Genomic DNA, 17,667 nt, shown 5'->3' on the forward strand with positions numbered 1-17,667 from the left:
ATGCTGACCCCTGTCTCCACTCCTCCAGCAGCCGCGGGGGACGAGAACCGGATCGTCGGGGGCAGCAGCTGCCAGAAGAAGCGTCACCCCTACCAGGTGGTCCTCCTGGGTCCTCAGAAGAACATCCACTGCGGTGGGGTCCTCATTGGGAGGTCCTGGGTGCTGACGGCCGCCCACTGCGACACCAAGAGGTGGGGTGGGTCCCCTGGGGTGAGCCCAGTGGGGTGGGCACCCTGGGGTGGCCGGGGGGTCCCCCTCTTTGGCCAGAGGGAGGAGCCATGGAGGTCCACCAGGAGCTGGAAGTGGTCGTGGTAATGGGAGGAGCTGGGTGGGGTTCATCTCAAGGTGGGTGGTGGCCCGCAGAGGTGGTCTCTAGCTCAGGGTCTCCTCCCCTGCCCCAGAGACTTCTGGGACTGGGTGGCTTCAGAAGACAGGAGGCCACCACTATGGCCCAAAATGACCATCCAGTTGGCTTCCCAGTATGACCATCCCGTTGGGTTGGCCACTTCAGCCATCCAGTTGGCTTCCCAGTATGACCATCTACCTGGGTTGGCCACCTCAACCATGCAGGTGGGCTCCCAGAATGACCACTGACCACCTCAACTGTCTAGGTGGGCTCCCAGAATGACCATCCCATTGGCCTGACCACCTCAACTATCTAGGTGGGCTCCCAGAATGACCATCCCATTGGGTTGGCCACCTCCACCATCCAACTTCCTTCCTTTGGGCATGGCCAAGAGCTTCTCAAACCCAATGTCTTCTGTCTCCTGAGGTTCTGCAGGACCTTCTCCCCAAGAGCCATAGTGTCCCCCTCTTCAGGAGATCTGGGCCATGGTCAGGACCCACAGGCCTCACCCTGCCATGGAGGTCTCCTCCTTTGGCCACCTGAGGCAACCGGCTGGTGGCCATGGGGGGAGGCCGGCCCAGAAGGATCTCACTGCCCCCAAATTTGGTGGCCAAGGGTTGGACCTGAAGAAAGGTCTTCTCCTCTCCCTGTTCCCACCAGCTCTGTGGACAGGGACCTGACCTGGACCAGAAGAAGTTGGGTGGAGGGGACAAACCAGTTTGAGGAGCTTGTGGCACTGGTGTGACTGGCCTGGGCAGGGGCACCGATGTGCTGACTCCATGGGAGGTCCACGGAGGCCACCACCCCCACGCCACGGGGAGCCAACCATCTCCTCGAGGTGGACACGTGGACCTTCCACCATGTTTGGGTGGTCTGAGCTTTTCCTGGCCGAGCGGGGACACACAGAGTGGATCCACCCGGAAAAGTGGGGAGAAGATCCAAGATTTAGGGATGAGTTGGAGACCTGGATGTTGAGGTCCTGGGGTTGGATCTGGGTCTTCTTCAACTTGGGTTGGACCAAGGAGAACTTCATTGACCATGGCCAACTCTTCCAGTTGACCCGTTAGGTGGCGTTGGGCTCCGAGCCTCATTTTCCCCACTTGGTTGAAGATATCCAGGAGAGTTGCAGGACCACCTGCCCTCCATCCCAGGAGCTCCACCAGGTGGACCTTCTCCTTCCCCTAGAGAACCTCATTGTGGTCCTTTCTCCTTCTCCTCCCCCACCCAGCTCCATCCCCATCCGCATGGGCGACCACAGCTTGAAGACCAAGGAGGGGACGGAGCAGTGTGTCAACTCAGCCAAGGCCTTCATCCACCCCGACTACAACCCCACCACCCATGACAGTGACATCATGCTCCTCAAGCTCCAGAAGCCTGTCCGCTTCACCGACCACGTCCACCCCGTGGCGCTGCCCAAGCGTTGTCCCCCCCCCAACACCGAGTGCATCGTCTCGGGGTGGGGCAGCACCAGCAGCCCAGAAGGTAGGGGACAGCATCTTCTCAAGGCACGTGGTGGGGGCGTCAAGGGACCTGGGGACATCTCAGTGGCTTGGGGGCATCTCAGAACCTTGAGGATATCTCAGTGGCTTGGGGACATCTCAGCAGCTTGGGGACATCTCAGTGGCTTGGGGACATCTCACCATCTTGGGGATATTTCAGCGGCTTGGGGACATCTCAGCACCTTGGGGACATCTCAGAACCTTGGGGACATCTTAGCACCTTGGGGACATCTAGAACCCTGAGGATATCTCAGTGGCTTGGGGACATCTCAGCACCTTGGGGACATCTCAGGGAGGGGACATCTCAGGCTGTGGCGCTCTCTGTTCTCCACCTCCCACCATAACAAGACCCTCCAAGCCTCCATCCCCCCTCACCTTGATGCCACCTTCATAGTGGCCCATCACCCCTGATGTCCCCCTTGGCACGAGGTGCCCCCTTTCTTTCCGGCCACCCCTGTGGCCACCACAGTGTCCCCCCCCACCCCATAACGACATCCCCTCCCCCCCCCAGGGGACTTCCCCGATGTTCTCCAGTGCGCTGTGGTCTTCACCATGTCCAACGAGGCGTGCGCTAACCTCTACCCCCAGGGCATCACCCGGAACATGCTCTGCGCCGGCGTCACCACAGGGGGCACCGACTCCTGCCAGGTACGGGGGGGGGGGACGATGGGGGGTCCCCTCCCCCTATGGGGACACCTCGATGGGGAACGGGGTGGGGGGAGGGGCAGCACCCTGCCTGCTGGAGAACCTATAGGAGATGCCACCACTGTGGTGTATTGTGGAGACGTGGGGTGGTGTAGGGACACCCCAAGGACCTCGGGGACCATCCCTCCAAGGTGCTATAGGGACGCCCCCCTCCGCAAGGTGTTGGTGGTCTCCATGGCCTGACCCCATAGGACATGATGGTCTCCATGACCTGACCCTATAGGGCATGGTGGTCTCCATGGCCTGACCCCATAGGACATGATGGTCTCCATGCCTTGACCCATGGGACATGGTGGTCTCCATGGCCTGATCCTATAGGACATGGTCTCCATGCCTTGACCCTATAGGTCATGATGGTCTCCATGCCTTGACCCCATAGGACATGGTGGTCTCCATGACCTGACCCTATAGGTCATGGTGGTCTCCATGGCCTGACCCCATAGGACATGGTGGTCTCCATGCCTTGACCCATGGGACATGGTGGTCTCCATGACCTGACCTTATAGGACATGGTCTCCATGCCTTGACCCCATAGGTCATGATGGTCTCCATGCCTTGACCCCACAGCTCATGGTGGCCTCCATGCCTTGACCCCATTGGTCATGGTGGTCTCCACGGCCTGACCCATAGCACATGGTGGCGCACAACAGAGACCCATGGGTCTCCATGGCTTCCCACAGGGTGCCCCTGAGGTGGCCTTGGGCCCCCCCCACCCCCCATCCCCCATCTCAGGGGGGTTCCTCTCTCCACCAGGGTGACTCGGGGGGGCCGCTGGTGTGCCGGGAGGAGCTCCAGGGCATCGTCTCGTGGGGGATGCAGGTCTGTGGGCAACGGGGCAAACCGGGCGTCTACACCCGCGTCTGTGCCTTTACTGCCTGGATCCAGGACACCATCAGGAGGAACGATCGCGTCTGACCCCCCCTCCCCCAAAAAACATCTCCTCACCTATCCCCCACCCCCAGAAAATCTGCCAGGGGTCTTCTTCTCCCACCTCCCCCCACACGCCGGGGAAGGGCTCCTGGAATAAAGCCCTGTGAAACGTGGCCACCTGTGGAGGTGGGGGCTGAGGGGAAGGGTGAGAGATGGTGGCCACCAGGAAGGTGGTGAGGAGATGGCCACAGTGTTGGTGGCCACTGTGGGAAACTCATAGCCACGTGTAGCTGGGGTTGGTGGCCATGGTGACAAGCTGCAACCACACTTTTGGGGCTGGTGGCCACGGTGGCAAGCTGCAACCACACTTTTGGGGCTGGTGGCCACCATGGGCAACCCATGGCTACAGGTATATGGTGCTGGTGGCCATGGTGGCAAGCTGCAACCACACTTTTGGGGTTGGTGGCCACCATCGGCATCTCATAGCCATGTGTAACTGGGGTTGGTGGCCACAGTGGCAAGCTGCCACCCATGTACAGCCCTAGAGAACGTGTTGAAGTCTGGAGGACACACGTGTCCATATCTGGAGGACACGTGTCCACGTTGTAGCACAACCATCCACGTCTGGAGGACCTGTATCCACGTCTGGAGAGCACATGTGTCCATGTGTGGAGAATACGTATGTCTAGGTCTGGAGAACACATATGTCCAGGTCTGGAGAACATGTGTCCAGATCTAGAGGACATGTATGTCCAGGTCTGGAGAACATGCGTCCAGGTCTGGAGAACACTTATGTCCAGATCTGGAGCACACATATGTCCATGACTGGAGGACATGTGTCCAGGTCTGGAGGACATGTAAGTCCAGGTGTGGAGAACACGTGTCCCGGTCTGTAGGACACATATGTCCAGGTGTGGAGAACACATGTCCAGGTCTGGAGGACACGTATGTCCAGGTCTGGTGAGCACAGCTGGCAACCCATGGCTGAACATGTCCAGGTCTGGAGAACATGTATGTCCAAGTCTGGAGAACACGTATATCCACAGCAACTAGCCACGTGTGTCCATATGTGGAGGACACACACCTACCACCAGGAAGCCACCCATGATGACCCACCACCAGCACGCATGTCCACCCTGGTGGCCACAGCTGGCACGTCACCACCACCCACATCCACCTCCAGTGGTCACCTCCAGCGCCCCATGGTCTGGGGTGTGTCCTCTCCCCCCACCACAAACCCACCCCACGTCCCACCACCACCACGAGCCCACCCCACGTCCCACCACCACCACCTTCTGAGGACATCCCACCACCACCCAGGGCACCTGGGGTTATCACAGGCGGTGCGTCAACCAGGAGTAAGGCAGGGAGCTGGTGTGGGCACCTTAATTGGTCCTAATTAAGAGCTGGCTAACGAGGCAGCCGCTAACGAGGCCCCCCACTGAGAGGAGAACCAGTTGGGCCAGACGCGCCCGCCCTGTTTACACCGATGACACCCAGGAGGAACCCTTGGGTGGGTGGGGGAAGCCACGCCCCCTCCCACCTCACGGCCACGCCCCCCTCCCCGAAGCCCCGCCCCCGCGAGTGTGCAAGGGGACGGGGTGACAGCGCCCTCTAGTGTGATGGTGGACCTATGGGTGAGGTGTGGAGGCATCTCGTGGGCTTGGGGACGTGTGTGGGGGATGTGTGGACATGTGTCATGGACATATGGACACGTGGTGGACATGTGGACATGGGTGGTGGACATGTGTCATGGACGTGTGGAAACATGGTGGACGTGTGGACATGTGTGGTGGACATGTGGACATGTGTCATGGACATGTGGACACGTGGTAGACATGTGGACTTGTGTGGTGGATGTGTAGAAAGGTGTCATGGACATGTGGACACATGTGGTGGACGTGTGGACATGTGTCATGGACATGTGGACACATGTGTGTGGACGTATGGACATTTGTGGTGGACATGTGGACACATGTGGTGGACATGTGGACAGGCTTCATGGACATGCAGACACGTGGTGGATGTGTGGACACATGTGGTGGAAACGTGGACATGTGTCATGGATATGTGGACAGGTGGTGGACGTGTGGACAAGCATCATGGATGTGTGTTATTGACATGCGGACACGTGTCATGGACATGTGGACACGTGTGATGGACATGTGGAGCTGCTGTCATGCAAGGCCCTGTGCCCACACGTGTGTGTTGACAACAGTCACATGGATGCACCACGAAACCAGCACATGGTGGTCTCCAAACCAGCTGACCAACCAGAACATCCAGGTCTCCAAACCAGTTGACCAACCAGAAGGTGCAGGTCACCAAACCAGTTGGCCAATCAGCTCATGGTAGTCTCCAAACCAGTTGGCCAATGCGCACATGGTGGTCTCCATACCAGTTCTTCAACCAACTCACGGTGGTCAAGCAGCACATGGTGGTCTCCAAACCAACTGGCCAAGCAGCACATGGTGGCCTCCAAACCAGTTGGCCAACACGCACATGGTGGCCTCCAATCCAGCTGGCCAACCAGCACATGGTGGTCTCCAAACAGTTGGCCAACCAGCACATGGTGGTCTCCAAATCTGTTGGCCAACCAGCACATGGTGGTTTCCAAACCAGTTGGCCAATCAGCATGTGGTGGTCTCCAAACCAGATGGCCAAACAGCCCGTGGTGGTTTCCAAACCAGTTGGCCAACCAAAACCAGCATATGCTGGTCTCCATACCAGTTGGCCAACTCGCACATGGTGGTCTCCAAACCAGTTGGCCAACCAGCACGTGGTTGTCAACCAGCACATGGCGGTCTCCAAAGCAGTTGGCCAATCAGCATGTGGTGGTCAACCAGTACATAGTGGTCTCCAAACCAGTTGGCCAACCAACTCATGGTGGCCAACCAGCACATGGTGGTCTCCAAACCAGATGGCCAACAAACTCATGGTGGTCAACCAGCACATGGTGGTCTCCAAACCAGTTTGGCAACACGTATGTGGTGGTCCCCAAAACAACTGGCCAACCAACTCATGGTGGTCAACCAACACATGGTGGTCTCCAAACCAGTTGGCCAACCCGCACATGGTGGTCTCCAAACCATTTGGCCAACCAACTCCTGGTGGTCAATCAGCACATGGTGATCTTCAAACCAGTTGGCCAACCAGCTCATGGTGGTCTCCAAACCAGTTGGGTAACAAACTCATGGTGGTCAACCAGCACATGGTGGTCTTCAAATCAATTGGCTAACCAACTCATGGTGGTTAACCAGCACATGGTGGTCTCCAAACCAGTTGGCCAACAAGCACACGGTGGTCTCCAAACCAGTTTGGCAACATGTATGTGGTGGTCTCCAAACCAATTGGCCAGCCAGCACAGGGTGGTCTTCAGTGCTGGTTGACCAACTAACACATAGTGGTCAAGCAAAACCTGGTGGTCTCCAAACCAGTTGGCCAATCCGTACATGGTGGTCCCCAAACCAGTTGGCCAACCAACTCCTGATGGTCAACCAGCACATGGTGGTCTCCAAACCATTCAGCCAACCAACTCATGGTGGCCAACCAGCACATGGTGGTCTCCAAACCAGTTGGCCAACAAACTCATGGTGGCCTCCAAACCAATTGGCCAACAAACTCATAGTGGTCAACCAGCTCATGGTGGTCTCCAAACCAGATGGCCAATGAACTCATGGTGGTCAAGCAGCACATGGTGGTCTCCAAACCAGATGGCCAACCAACACATGGTGGTCAAGAAGCACCTCGTGGTCTCCAAACCAGTTGGCCAACCAGCACGTGCTGGTCCCCAAACCAGTTGGCCAACCAGCTCATGGTGGTCTCCAAACCAGTTGGCCAACCAGCACGTGCTGGTCCCCAAACCAGTTGGCCAACCCTTGGCGTGACGCAAGCCCTGGCAGTGCCGGGCAACGCGTCGCAGGGATTAGGGAAGGAGGCGGCCGCGCGTCCCGGCGCCTTCCCGACTCCTCCAGCTCATCCCTGGGGTGGGACTGGCTGGGCCGGCCCCGATGCCGCTATAAAACCATCGCTCCCATGGGAGGGGACAGCAGCGGCACTGGCGCCGGATGAGGCCGGTTGGAACCGGTTGGGTGGTTGGTGGGTTTTGTTTTGGTTTTTTTTTGGCGGGGGGAGCGCCACGTCCGGATTTTGCTTCGTCGCCGCAGACGTCAGACGGGAAGAAGGGGGGTGTCCCCGTCCCCACCCCCACCCCGGCAGGGAGCTGTGGAGAGGTAGGGGGAGAGGGTGGGGAGGGGGGAGGGGAGGGGGGGGCTTCGGCAAGAGATGGTGGTGGGGGGTGTCTTGCGCCCGCTCCCCTCGATGTCCTGCCGTCCCTCCTTGTGTGCTTTGCCCCTGGTGTCCATCCTTCCTTCCTCCCTTCCTTCCTTCCTTCACTTCCTTCCCCGGGTTTGACCCATGCCCCCATCCCTGCTGTCCATCCTTCCTTCCTTTCTTCCTTCCTTCCTTCCTTCCTTCCATCCTTCCTTCCTTCCTTTCCTTCCATCCTTCCTTCCTTCCTTCCTTCCTTCCTTCCTTCCTTCCTTCCTTCCTTCCTTCCATCCTTCCTTCCTTCCTTCCTTCCATCCTTCCTTCCTTCCTTCCTTCCTTCCTCCCTTCCTCCCTTCCTTCCTTCCTCCCTTCCTTCCTCCCTTCCTTCCATCCTTCCTTCTTTCCTTCCTTCCTTCCTTCCTTCCTCCCTTCCTTCCTTCCTTCCTTCCTTCCTTCCTTCCTTCCTTCCTTCCTTCCTTCCTCCCTTCCTTCCTTCCTCCCTTCCTTCCATCCTTCCTTCCTTCCTTCCTTCCTTCCTTCCATCCTTCCTTCCTTCCTTCCTTCCTTCCTTCCTTCCTTCCTTCCTTCCTTCCTCCCTTCCTCCCTTCCTTCCTTCCTCCCTTCCTTCCTCCCTTCCTTCCATCCTTCCTTCTTTCCTTCCTTCCATCCTTCCTTCCTTCCTTCCTTCCTTCCTTCCTTCCCTCCTTCCTTCCTTCCTTCCTTCCTTCCTTCCTTCCTTCCTTCCTTCCTCCCTTCCTCCCTTCCTTCCTTCCTCCCTTCCTTCCTCCCTTCCTTCCATCCTTCCTTCCTTCCTTCCTTCCTTCCTTCCTTCCTTCCTTCCTTCCATCCTTCCTCCCTCCCTTCCTTCCTTCCTTCCTTCCTTCCTTCCTTCTTTCCTTCCTTCCTTCCTTCCCCATGTTTGACCCATCCCCTCATCCCTGCTGTCCATCCTTCCCCATCCTTGATCCATGAGGCCCACCACCCACATCCATGGGGCCCACCACCCATATTCATGGGGCCCACCACGATGTCCATGGGTCCCACCACCCATGTCCACGAGGCCCACCACCCACATCCACGGGGCCCACCACCCACATCCATGGGGCCACCACCCACGTCCGTGGGGCCCATGGGACCCATTTCCTTTCTCTATGGGGTCCATGGCACATGTCCTCTGGGAGTGGTGACCCACACCCATGGGTGGCTCCAACCCATGGCCATGGGAACTGCGACCCACTGTCACGTGGAGCTTTGACCCACTTCTGTGGGGCCCACAGATGCCCTCCATGGGGAGGAATGACCCATGGCCACCAGGAACCATGACCCACATTCATGGAGAGCGGTGACCTGGGCCCATGGGGGCCTCCACCTCATGGCCATAGGGGACCGTGACCCACGGGGAACCATGACCCACAGCCATGGGGGGGGGGGGGGACACCACGACCCACACCCACCTGGAGCAATGACCCATGTCCTTCCAACCCACCACCCATGTCCACTGGGGGTGGTGACCCACATCTCAGGGGGCTTCCAATCCCCAGCTCTGAAGACCCATGTCCACTGGGAACAACGACCCACATCTCAGGGGGCTTCCAATCCCCAACCTTGAAGAGATGTCCTCTGGGGGCAATGACCCACATCTCAGGTTGGAAGCCCCCTGAGATATGGGTCATTGCCCCCAGTCTTGAAGAACCATGACCCCCAACCATGGGGGGAAGACACACCACGACCCACATCCGTGGGGAACAATGACCCACGTCCTTCCAACCCACCACCTACGTCCACTGGGGGCAACAACCCACATCTCAGTGGGCTTCCAACTCCCAACCTTGAAGACCCATGTCCTCTGGGGGCAACGACCCACATCTCAGGAGGCTTCCAGCCCCCAACCTTGAAGAACCATGACCCCCACCCATGGGGGGAGAGGTGGGGTGGGGGTCTACCACCCATCTCTCCATAGGGCATGACCCACACCCTCAACCCCAGGGAGGCATCCAAGGGCAGCAGGAGGTGCTGGGAGGTCAATTGCCTGGAGACAAGGAGGGGGAGGCGGAGGAGTTAGTGGAGCTCGTAATTACGTGCCTCGTTAACGATGACTCTGTTAATTACCACCGTGGCATTTGGGCTAACGACCATGTCACCCTCACCAAAGCCCCATGACGGGGCGAATCACTGCGGTACCACCGTGGAGGGGACAGAGGGAGGGTCCTCACCACGTTGGTGGAGACCCCCGAGAAACATCTCACCTTCTCCTGGAGCAGGGGTGGGGTGGGGCAGAGGGTCCCGGTGAAGGGTGACACCCCACCCCACCCCATGGTGGGACTAACACCTCTGCCTCACAGTGCCCACGGCGATGGAGACACGAGCCATGGTGGCCACCAGGCTACAGGGCGCCGTGAAGCTCCTGGGGACCTTGGTGGTCTTGATGGCATCTACAGGTGAGCGGAGGGGGTGGAAGGTGCAGATCCGGCCACGCGGCCACACGTGCGTTGGCATTAACGCGTGTCTTTGGTCCCTTTGTAGCGTTGCTGGCAGCAGGGGACACGCGGGTGGTGGGCGGTGTGGACTGCCCACCCCACTCACAGCCGTGGCAGGTGGCCATCCTGGACATGTACAAGCTCTACTGCGGCGGGGTCCTGGTGGCCAGGCAGTGGGTGGTGACAGCGGCCCACTGCACCACCCCAGGGTAAGGGTGACACCACTGCCGTCATGTGGCCACCACCCCCCCAGTGGGGCCACCACAACCTGCAGTGGGCTCCGCAGTCCGCGCGTGTCCACACACAAGCCAGGAGGTGGTCTCTGTGGTCTACTGAGGTGGCCCCCATGGTCTACTGAGATGGCCTCCATGCTCTACCAAGGTGGTCTCCATGGTCTACTGAGGTGGTCTCCTGAGGTGGTCTCCATGGTCTCCTGAGGTGGTCTCCATGGTCTACTGAAATGGTCTCCATGGTCTGCTGAGGTGGCCTCCATGGTCTGCTGAGGTGGTCTCCATGCTTTACTGAGGTGGTCTTGGTGGTCTACCGAAATGGTCTCCATGGTCTACTGAGGTGGCCTCCATGGTCTACTGAGGTGGTCTACTGAGGTGGCCTCCATGGTCTACTGAGATGGCCTCCATGGTCTACTGAGGTGGCCCCCATGGTCTACTGAGGTGGCCTGCATGGTCTACTGAGGTGGTCTCCATGGTCTTCTGAGGTGGCCTCCGTGGTCTGCTGAGGTGGTCTCCATGCTCTACTGAGGTGGCCTCCATGCTCTACCGAGGTGGTCTCCATTGTCTGCTGAGGTGGTCTCCATGGTCTACTGACATGTCCTGGCTGTGCTGTGCCCCACGTGTGTCATGGACATGTCACGGTCCCATATGTGGGTCATGCCATGTCCTGCACATTGGCCATGCCATGGTCCACGCGTGTCCTTCCCATGATGCAGATGCCACCTCCCACATGTGTCCTGATCATGCCACATGTCACAGGAGCCACAGCCACCTCAAGACCTTCTGTCCCACATGCATCCTGGTCATGCCACCCCACAAGGACCATGGCCACCTCAAGACCTTCTGTCCCACACACGTCCTGGTCATGCCACCCCACAAGGACCATGGCCATCTCAAGACCTTCCATCCCACACGTGTCCTGGTCATGCCACCCCACCAGGACCATGGCCACCTCAAGACCTTCTGTCCCACATGCGTCCTGGTCATGCCACCCCACAAGGACCACGACCACACCTTGACCTCCAAGCCCCACGCGTGCTCCATGGTCTGGTGGCCCTGGGCACCTCACTGTGTGTCCCCATCCCCCACGCACCCCTCCCCCCTGCCCTAGGATCACCAGTGTCCACCTGGGCAAGCACAACCTCTACACGCGGGAGTGGGGGCAGATGCAGAAGATGGTGCAGAAGTTTGTGGCCCACCCCGACTATGACCCCACCACCAAGGACAACGACATCATGATGATGAAGCTCCTGACGCCCGTCACCATCACCGACAGGATCCGTCCCGTCCCTGTGGCCTCCTGCCTCCCGGAGCCTGGGACCACCTGTGTCACCTCGGGATGGGGGGCCACCACTTCCCCAGAAGGTACCCAAGACCCAGGGCATCTGCTGGATGCCTGGGGCTTCTCCTGCTGGTGGGAGGTTGGACATCTGGGTGGTCTCCTGGACATCTGGGTGGTCTCCTAAGCATCTGGGTGGTCTCATGGGCAACTGGGTGGTCTACCGGACAGACACCTGAGTGGTCCCCTGGACACCTGGGTGGTCTCCTAGACATGTGTGTGGTCTCCTGGAAAGACACTGGGGTGGTCTTCTGGACAGACACCTGGGTGGTCTCCTTGACAGGCACCTGGATTGTTTCCTGGACACCTAGGTGGTCTCCTGGGTGTCTGTATGGTCTCCTGGGCAGCTGGGTGGTCTCATGGGCATCTGGGTGGTCTCCTGAACACCTGGGTGGTCTCCTGGACAGGCACCTGGGTAGTCTTCTGGATATGTGCATGGTCTCCTGGACATCTGGGTGGTCTCCTGGACTTCTCCTGGGTGGTCTTCTGGATATCTGGGTGGTCTCCTGGACATCTGGGTGGTCTCCTGAGCATCAGGGTGGTCTCCTGGGCATCAGGGTGGTCTCCTGGGCATCTGGGTGGTCTCCTGGATATCTGGGTGGTCTCCTGGACAGACACCCAGGTGGTGTCCTGGACATCTGGGTGGTCCCCTGGACACCTGGGTGGTCCCTTGGACATCTGGGTTGGTTACCTGGACAGACACCTGGGTGTCTCCTGGTCATCTGGGTGGTCTCCTGGACACCTGGGTGGTCTCCTGGGCACCTGAGTGGTCTCGTGGACAGACAGCTGGGTGGTCTCCTGGGTGTCTGGGTGGTCTCGTGGGCACCTGGGTAGTCTCCTGGACATGTGGGTGGTCTCCTGGACACACACCTGAGTGGTCTCCTGGGCATCAGGGTAGTCTCCTGGGTGTCTGGGTGGTCTCATGGGCACCTAGGTGGTCTCATGGGCACCTGGGTAGTCTCCTGGACATGTGGGTAATCTCCTGGGGACACACCTGGGTGGTCTCCTGGGCGGTCTCCTGGGCATCTGGGTGGTCTCCTGGACACCTGGGTGGTGTCCTGGACAGACACCTGGGTGGTTCCCTTTTCCTCCTCAGAACTTCTCCCTGGGATGAGGTTTCGCCCCCCATGGGCCATGTCCCCGGGGTTGTTTCTCCACCTGAAAGCTTGGAAATGCCCCTTCTTCTCCCCCAAAAAACAGCTGGAGAAACATCTCCAAGTGAATTCTGGGGTGTGGGGGTGGGGGGGACAGCAGTGCTGGGAGGGTTTGGGGGGGAGGGATTGTGATTTTCTGGTTTCTTTATTTCCCCTCCCCCATCCTCCTCCGTTTGTCGTCTCAGTCTCTTACCCGGACGTCTTGCAGTGCGTCAACGTCACCATCTTCTCGACGGCTGAGTGCCAGCAGTTGTATCCTGGCTCCATCACAGAGAACATGTTGTGCGCTGGGAGTCTCCAAGGCGGTAGGGACTCCTGCCAGGTACGGTGGAACATCCCCCTCCACCATCACTGCCCCTCCCCCCAGGGGATGTCCCCCAGGTGGACCCCGGTGGCAGGAGGAGGCCTGTCCCTTTGACGTCACAATGGGGTCTTCCTCCGTTGGGTGGCCTAATGGTGGCACAGGAAGCCAGTAAGGGTTGGCCAAGGCAGCGGTGTTCTTCAACCTGATGAGGGTTGGCCAACTCATTCATGGTTGGTCAACTCAACAGTTGGCCAACTCAAGAGGAGTTGGAAAAGCCGGTGTTGGTTCTTCAATGCAACAAGGGTTGGCCAACTCTTGTTGGGTTGAAGAACCAACATGGGCTTTTTCAACTCTTGGGTTGGCCGGTTGTTGGGCTGGCCAACCATGAAGGGTTTGGCCAATCATGAATGATTTGGCCAACCCTTGTTGGTCACTTGGTTGGCCAACTCAACAGTTGGCCAACCCAAGAGTTGAAAAAGCCCATGTTGGTTCTTTAACCCAACAAGGGTTGGCCAACTCAGTCATGGTTGGCCAACTCAACAACTGGCCAAGCCAAGAGGTCACCCAACCAAATGAGACCCAACAATGGTGTGTCCAGATGCAGGGAGTTGTCCAACCCAGGAACCACTTGGTGGCCCAACCCAACCACTCCACTTGGTGGCCCAACCCAAGACCCACTTGGTGGCCCAACCCCTGAACCACTTGGTGGCCCAACCCAATCCCTCCACTTGGTGGCCCAACCCCAGAACTACTTGGTGGCCCACCCAACCACTCCACTTGGTGGCCCAACCCCAGAACTACTTGGTGGCCCACCCAACCACTCCACTTGGTGGCCCGACCCGAGACCCACTTGGTGGCCCACCCAACACCTCCACTTGGTGGCCCAACCCGTGAACCGCTTGGTGGCCCAACCCCACAACCACTTGGTTGGCCAACCCAACCACACCACTGGGTGGCCCAGTGGAGACTGGTGTTGGGTTCACACCATGTCTCTCTCGTAGGGTGACTCGGGAGGACCTCTGGTTTGCAACGGGACCCTCCAAGGGATCGTGTCCTGGGGGATGGAGAAATGTGGGCAACCCAAGCGACCTGGTGTCTACACCAAGGTCTGTAGATACTCCCAGTGGATCCAGAAGACCATGGAGGACAACTAGAGTCAACTCTGGCAACCTCCAGGTGCCCACGGGGAGGTTGGACCACCACAGGCTGCGCTCCCACCACTGGCCAGGGCAGGACGATGGGGACAACCCAAGGTTGTGGCGAGGTTTTGGGTGGCCCCAGGGTCTCCTGGGGTGAAGGGGCGGTGGGAGTGGCACGAGACATTAAAGAGTTGTCACGTTTGGTGGGAAATGTCCTTTCAAGCTGCTCCTCCCCCATCTTCTTGAGAGACCAACCTCGTGGTCACCTCCCATGGACCAAGGGGTGGCTGCGGTGGCACCGAGGACATGGGCTGCTGGTCCTCCAACCCCATGGAGACCATCATCTCAACCAGGGGGAGCAACCACCAATGGGTGTCCAATTTTTTGGGTTGGCCAACCCAACGAGGGTCATCCAATCGGTGAGAGGGTCACCCACCCCCAAAGAGGGGCCATGCCATTGGTTGATCTCTTCCCCCAAGTTGAGGCCACACCATTGGCTGAGCTCTTCCCAAGACCCTCCCACCCCATGTGGAAGCCACGCCATTGGTCAGGCTCTTCCTAAGTCCCACCCCCATGTTGAAGCCATGCCATTGGTTGGGCTCTTCCCAAGACCCTCCCACCCCAAAGAGGGGACATGCCATTGGTTGATCTCTTCCCCCAAGTTGAGGCCACGCCATTGGTTGGGCTCTTTCCAAGACCCTCCCACCCCATGTGGAAGCCACACCATTGGTCAGGCTCTTCCTAAGACCCACCCCCAAGTTGAACACACGCTAATGGTCGGGCTTTTCCCAAAACCCTCCCACTCCAAAGAGGGGATACGCCATTGGTTGATCTCTTCCCCCAAGTTGAGTCCACACCATTGGTGGGGCTCTTCCTAAGACCCTCCCACCCCATGTTGAAGCCACGCCATTGGTCAGGCTCTTCCTAAGTCCCACCCCCAAGCTGAAGCCACACCATTGGTTGGCTCTTCCCAAGACCCTCCCACTCCAAAGAGGGGACACGCCATTGGTTGATCTCTTCCCCCAAGTTGAGGCCACACCATTGGTGGGGCTCTTTCCAAGACCCTCCCACCCCATGTGGAAGCCACACCATTGGTCGGGCTCTTCCTAAGTCCCACCCCCAAGCTGACGCCACACCATTGGTTGGCTCTTCCCAAGACCCTCCCACTCCAAAGAGGGGATACGCCATTGGTTGATCTCTTCCCCCAAGTTGAGTCCACACCATTGGTGGGGCTCTTCCTAAGACCCTCCCACCCCATGTTGAAGCCACGCCATTGGTCAGGCTCTTCCTAAGTCCCACCCCCAAGCTGAAGCCACACCATTGGTTGGGTTCTTCCCAAGACCCTCCCACTCCAAAGAGGGGACACGCCATTGGTTGATCTCTTCCCCCAAGTTGAGTCCACACCATTGGTGGGGCTCTTCCTAAGACCCTCCCACCCCATGTTGAAGCCACGCCATTGGTCAGGCTCTTCCTAAGTCCCACCCCCAAGCTGAAGCCACACCATTGGTTGGGTTCTTCCCAAGACCCTCCCACTCCAAAGAGGGGACACGCCATTGGTTGATCTCTTCCCCCAAGTTGAGGCCACACCATTGGTGGGGCTCTTCCTAAGACCCTCCCAACCTAAGTTGAAGCCACGCCATTGGTCGGCCTCATCCTAAGTCCCATCCACCCCAAGCTGAAGCCACACCATTGGTCAGGCTCTTCCCGAGACCCTCCCACCCCAAGTTGAGGCCACGCCATTGGTTGGGTGCCCACCACGAGGAGCTGCCACCTCCCCCTCCCCCCCCGAGCCGCCCCACCCCCACCCCATCGCACGCACCCGCCCCTCCCCCCAGGCAGCGAGGCCGCTCCATGCCCTCGATGCTGCCCTGGAACTGGTTAGGAGATTAATTAGCGTGAGGAGATTAATTAGCGACACTGCCGCCATCCTATAATCCCCCCGCCCGCACCACACCCAGGGCACGGCCGTGCCGCCGCGCGGGGGGATTTAATTAATCCGGCGTTAATCCGGCAGGGGGTGGGGGAGGGGCGCCCTGCCCCATGCCACCTCGGGGAGACGCCCTATGGGGACCCATGTCACCTTATAGACACCATAGGGGACCTATATCACTCCATAGATACCATAGGGGACCCGCGTCACCCTATAGATATGCCATAGGGGATCCACGACGCCCTATAGATACCATAGGGAGCCCATGCAACCCTACAGATATGCCGTAGGGGACCTATATCACCCCATAGATACCACAGAGGACTCACTTCACCCTATAGATACGCCATAGGGGACCCACTACATCTCATAGATACCACATGGGAGCCATGCCACCCTATAGATATGCCATAGGGGACCCACTTCACCCCATAGATACCATAGGGGACCTGTGCCACCCTACAGATACCATAGGGGCACCCTCGTCACCCTATAGATACCATAGGGGACCCACCTCACCCTATGGATATGCCATATGTATAGATACAATAGGGGACCCATGCCACCCTATAGATACCATAGAGGACCCACTTCACCTTATAGATATGCCTTAGGGGACCCACGCTACCCATAGATCCCACAGGGGAACTATGCCACCCCATAGATATACCATAGGGGATCCATATCATCCTGTAGATACTATAGGGGACCCATGCACCCCTATAGATATGTCATAGGGGACCTACCCCACCCTATAGATACCATAGGGGGCCCCCACCACCCCACAGATACCACAGGGGAACCACTTCACCCTATAGATACCATAGGGGAATGCCGTCTCCCTATAGGTACAATAAGGGACCCCCTTCACCCTATAGGTACCATAGGGGATCCCTGTCCTTGTCACCCTATAGATATGCTGTACAGGACCCATGCTACCCTATAGATACCACAGGGGACCCCTGTCACCCTATAGGTACCATAGGGGACCCCCGTCTCCCTAAAGGTACCATATGGGACCCGTGTCACCCTATAGATACCATATGGGACCCCCGTCACCCTAAAGGTACCATACGGGACCCCTGTCACCCTATAGATACCACAGGGGACCCCCCGCACCCTATAGGTACCATAGGGGAACCCCATCTCCCTACAGATACCACAGGGGACCCCCGTCTCCCTATAGATATCATAAGGGCCCCAGGCTGGGGGCTGCCCCCTCCCCCCACGGCGGGGGGAGGGGTGTGAACATGGCACCTGGGGCGCAACAAGCAAACACGGGGGGGGGGAGGGGGCCGCTAACCAGCCCCCGTTAATAATTAACGTGGAGCCTTGATAAGTGGGGGCACCCACCCCCCTGGCACCCGGCACCCCCTCCCCCACCATGGCGGCCCCTCTCCCCCTC

At 58.7% G+C, this 17,667-nt stretch overlaps 2 protein-coding genes and 1 long non-coding RNA gene across 3 annotated transcripts; 2 read left to right on the forward strand and 1 right to left on the reverse strand.

Annotated features, from left to right (window-relative positions):
- LOC308057638 (trypsin-like) lies at nt 1-4,146 on the forward strand (the record flags this gene model as incomplete). Its single annotated transcript, XM_080411690.1, has 4 exons — nt 1-191; nt 1,575-1,828; nt 2,357-2,493; nt 3,304-4,146. The coding sequence occupies 4 exons, from the start codon at nt 1-3 to the stop codon at nt 3,463-3,465; spliced, it is 744 nt and encodes a 247-aa protein (XP_080267816.1). The 3' UTR covers nt 3,466-4,146.
- A 5,975-nt stretch (nt 4,147-10,121) lies between these two features.
- On the forward strand, nt 10,122-15,237 carry LOC308057639 (kallikrein-14-like; the record flags this gene model as incomplete). Its single annotated transcript, XM_080411691.1, has 4 exons — nt 10,122-10,375; nt 11,508-11,761; nt 13,075-13,211; nt 14,195-15,237. Coding segments are annotated over 4 exons (798 nt in total), but the record flags the coding sequence as incomplete, so codon positions are not given.
- LOC308057636 lies at nt 11,922-12,955 on the reverse strand. The gene is made up of 2 exons (XR_013925379.1): nt 12,427-12,955; nt 11,922-12,341 (listed from the first exon to the last, which is right to left on the reverse strand). It is a non-coding gene; the product is annotated as an uncharacterized lncRNA (long non-coding RNA).
- Nucleotides 15,238-17,667: the final 2,430 nt, after the last annotated feature.

Source organism: Falco punctatus, assembly GCF_963210335.1.
Source record: "Falco punctatus genome assembly, contig: scaffold_177, whole genome shotgun sequence".
Lineage (NCBI taxonomy): Eukaryota > Metazoa > Chordata > Aves > Falconiformes > Falconidae > Falco > Falco punctatus.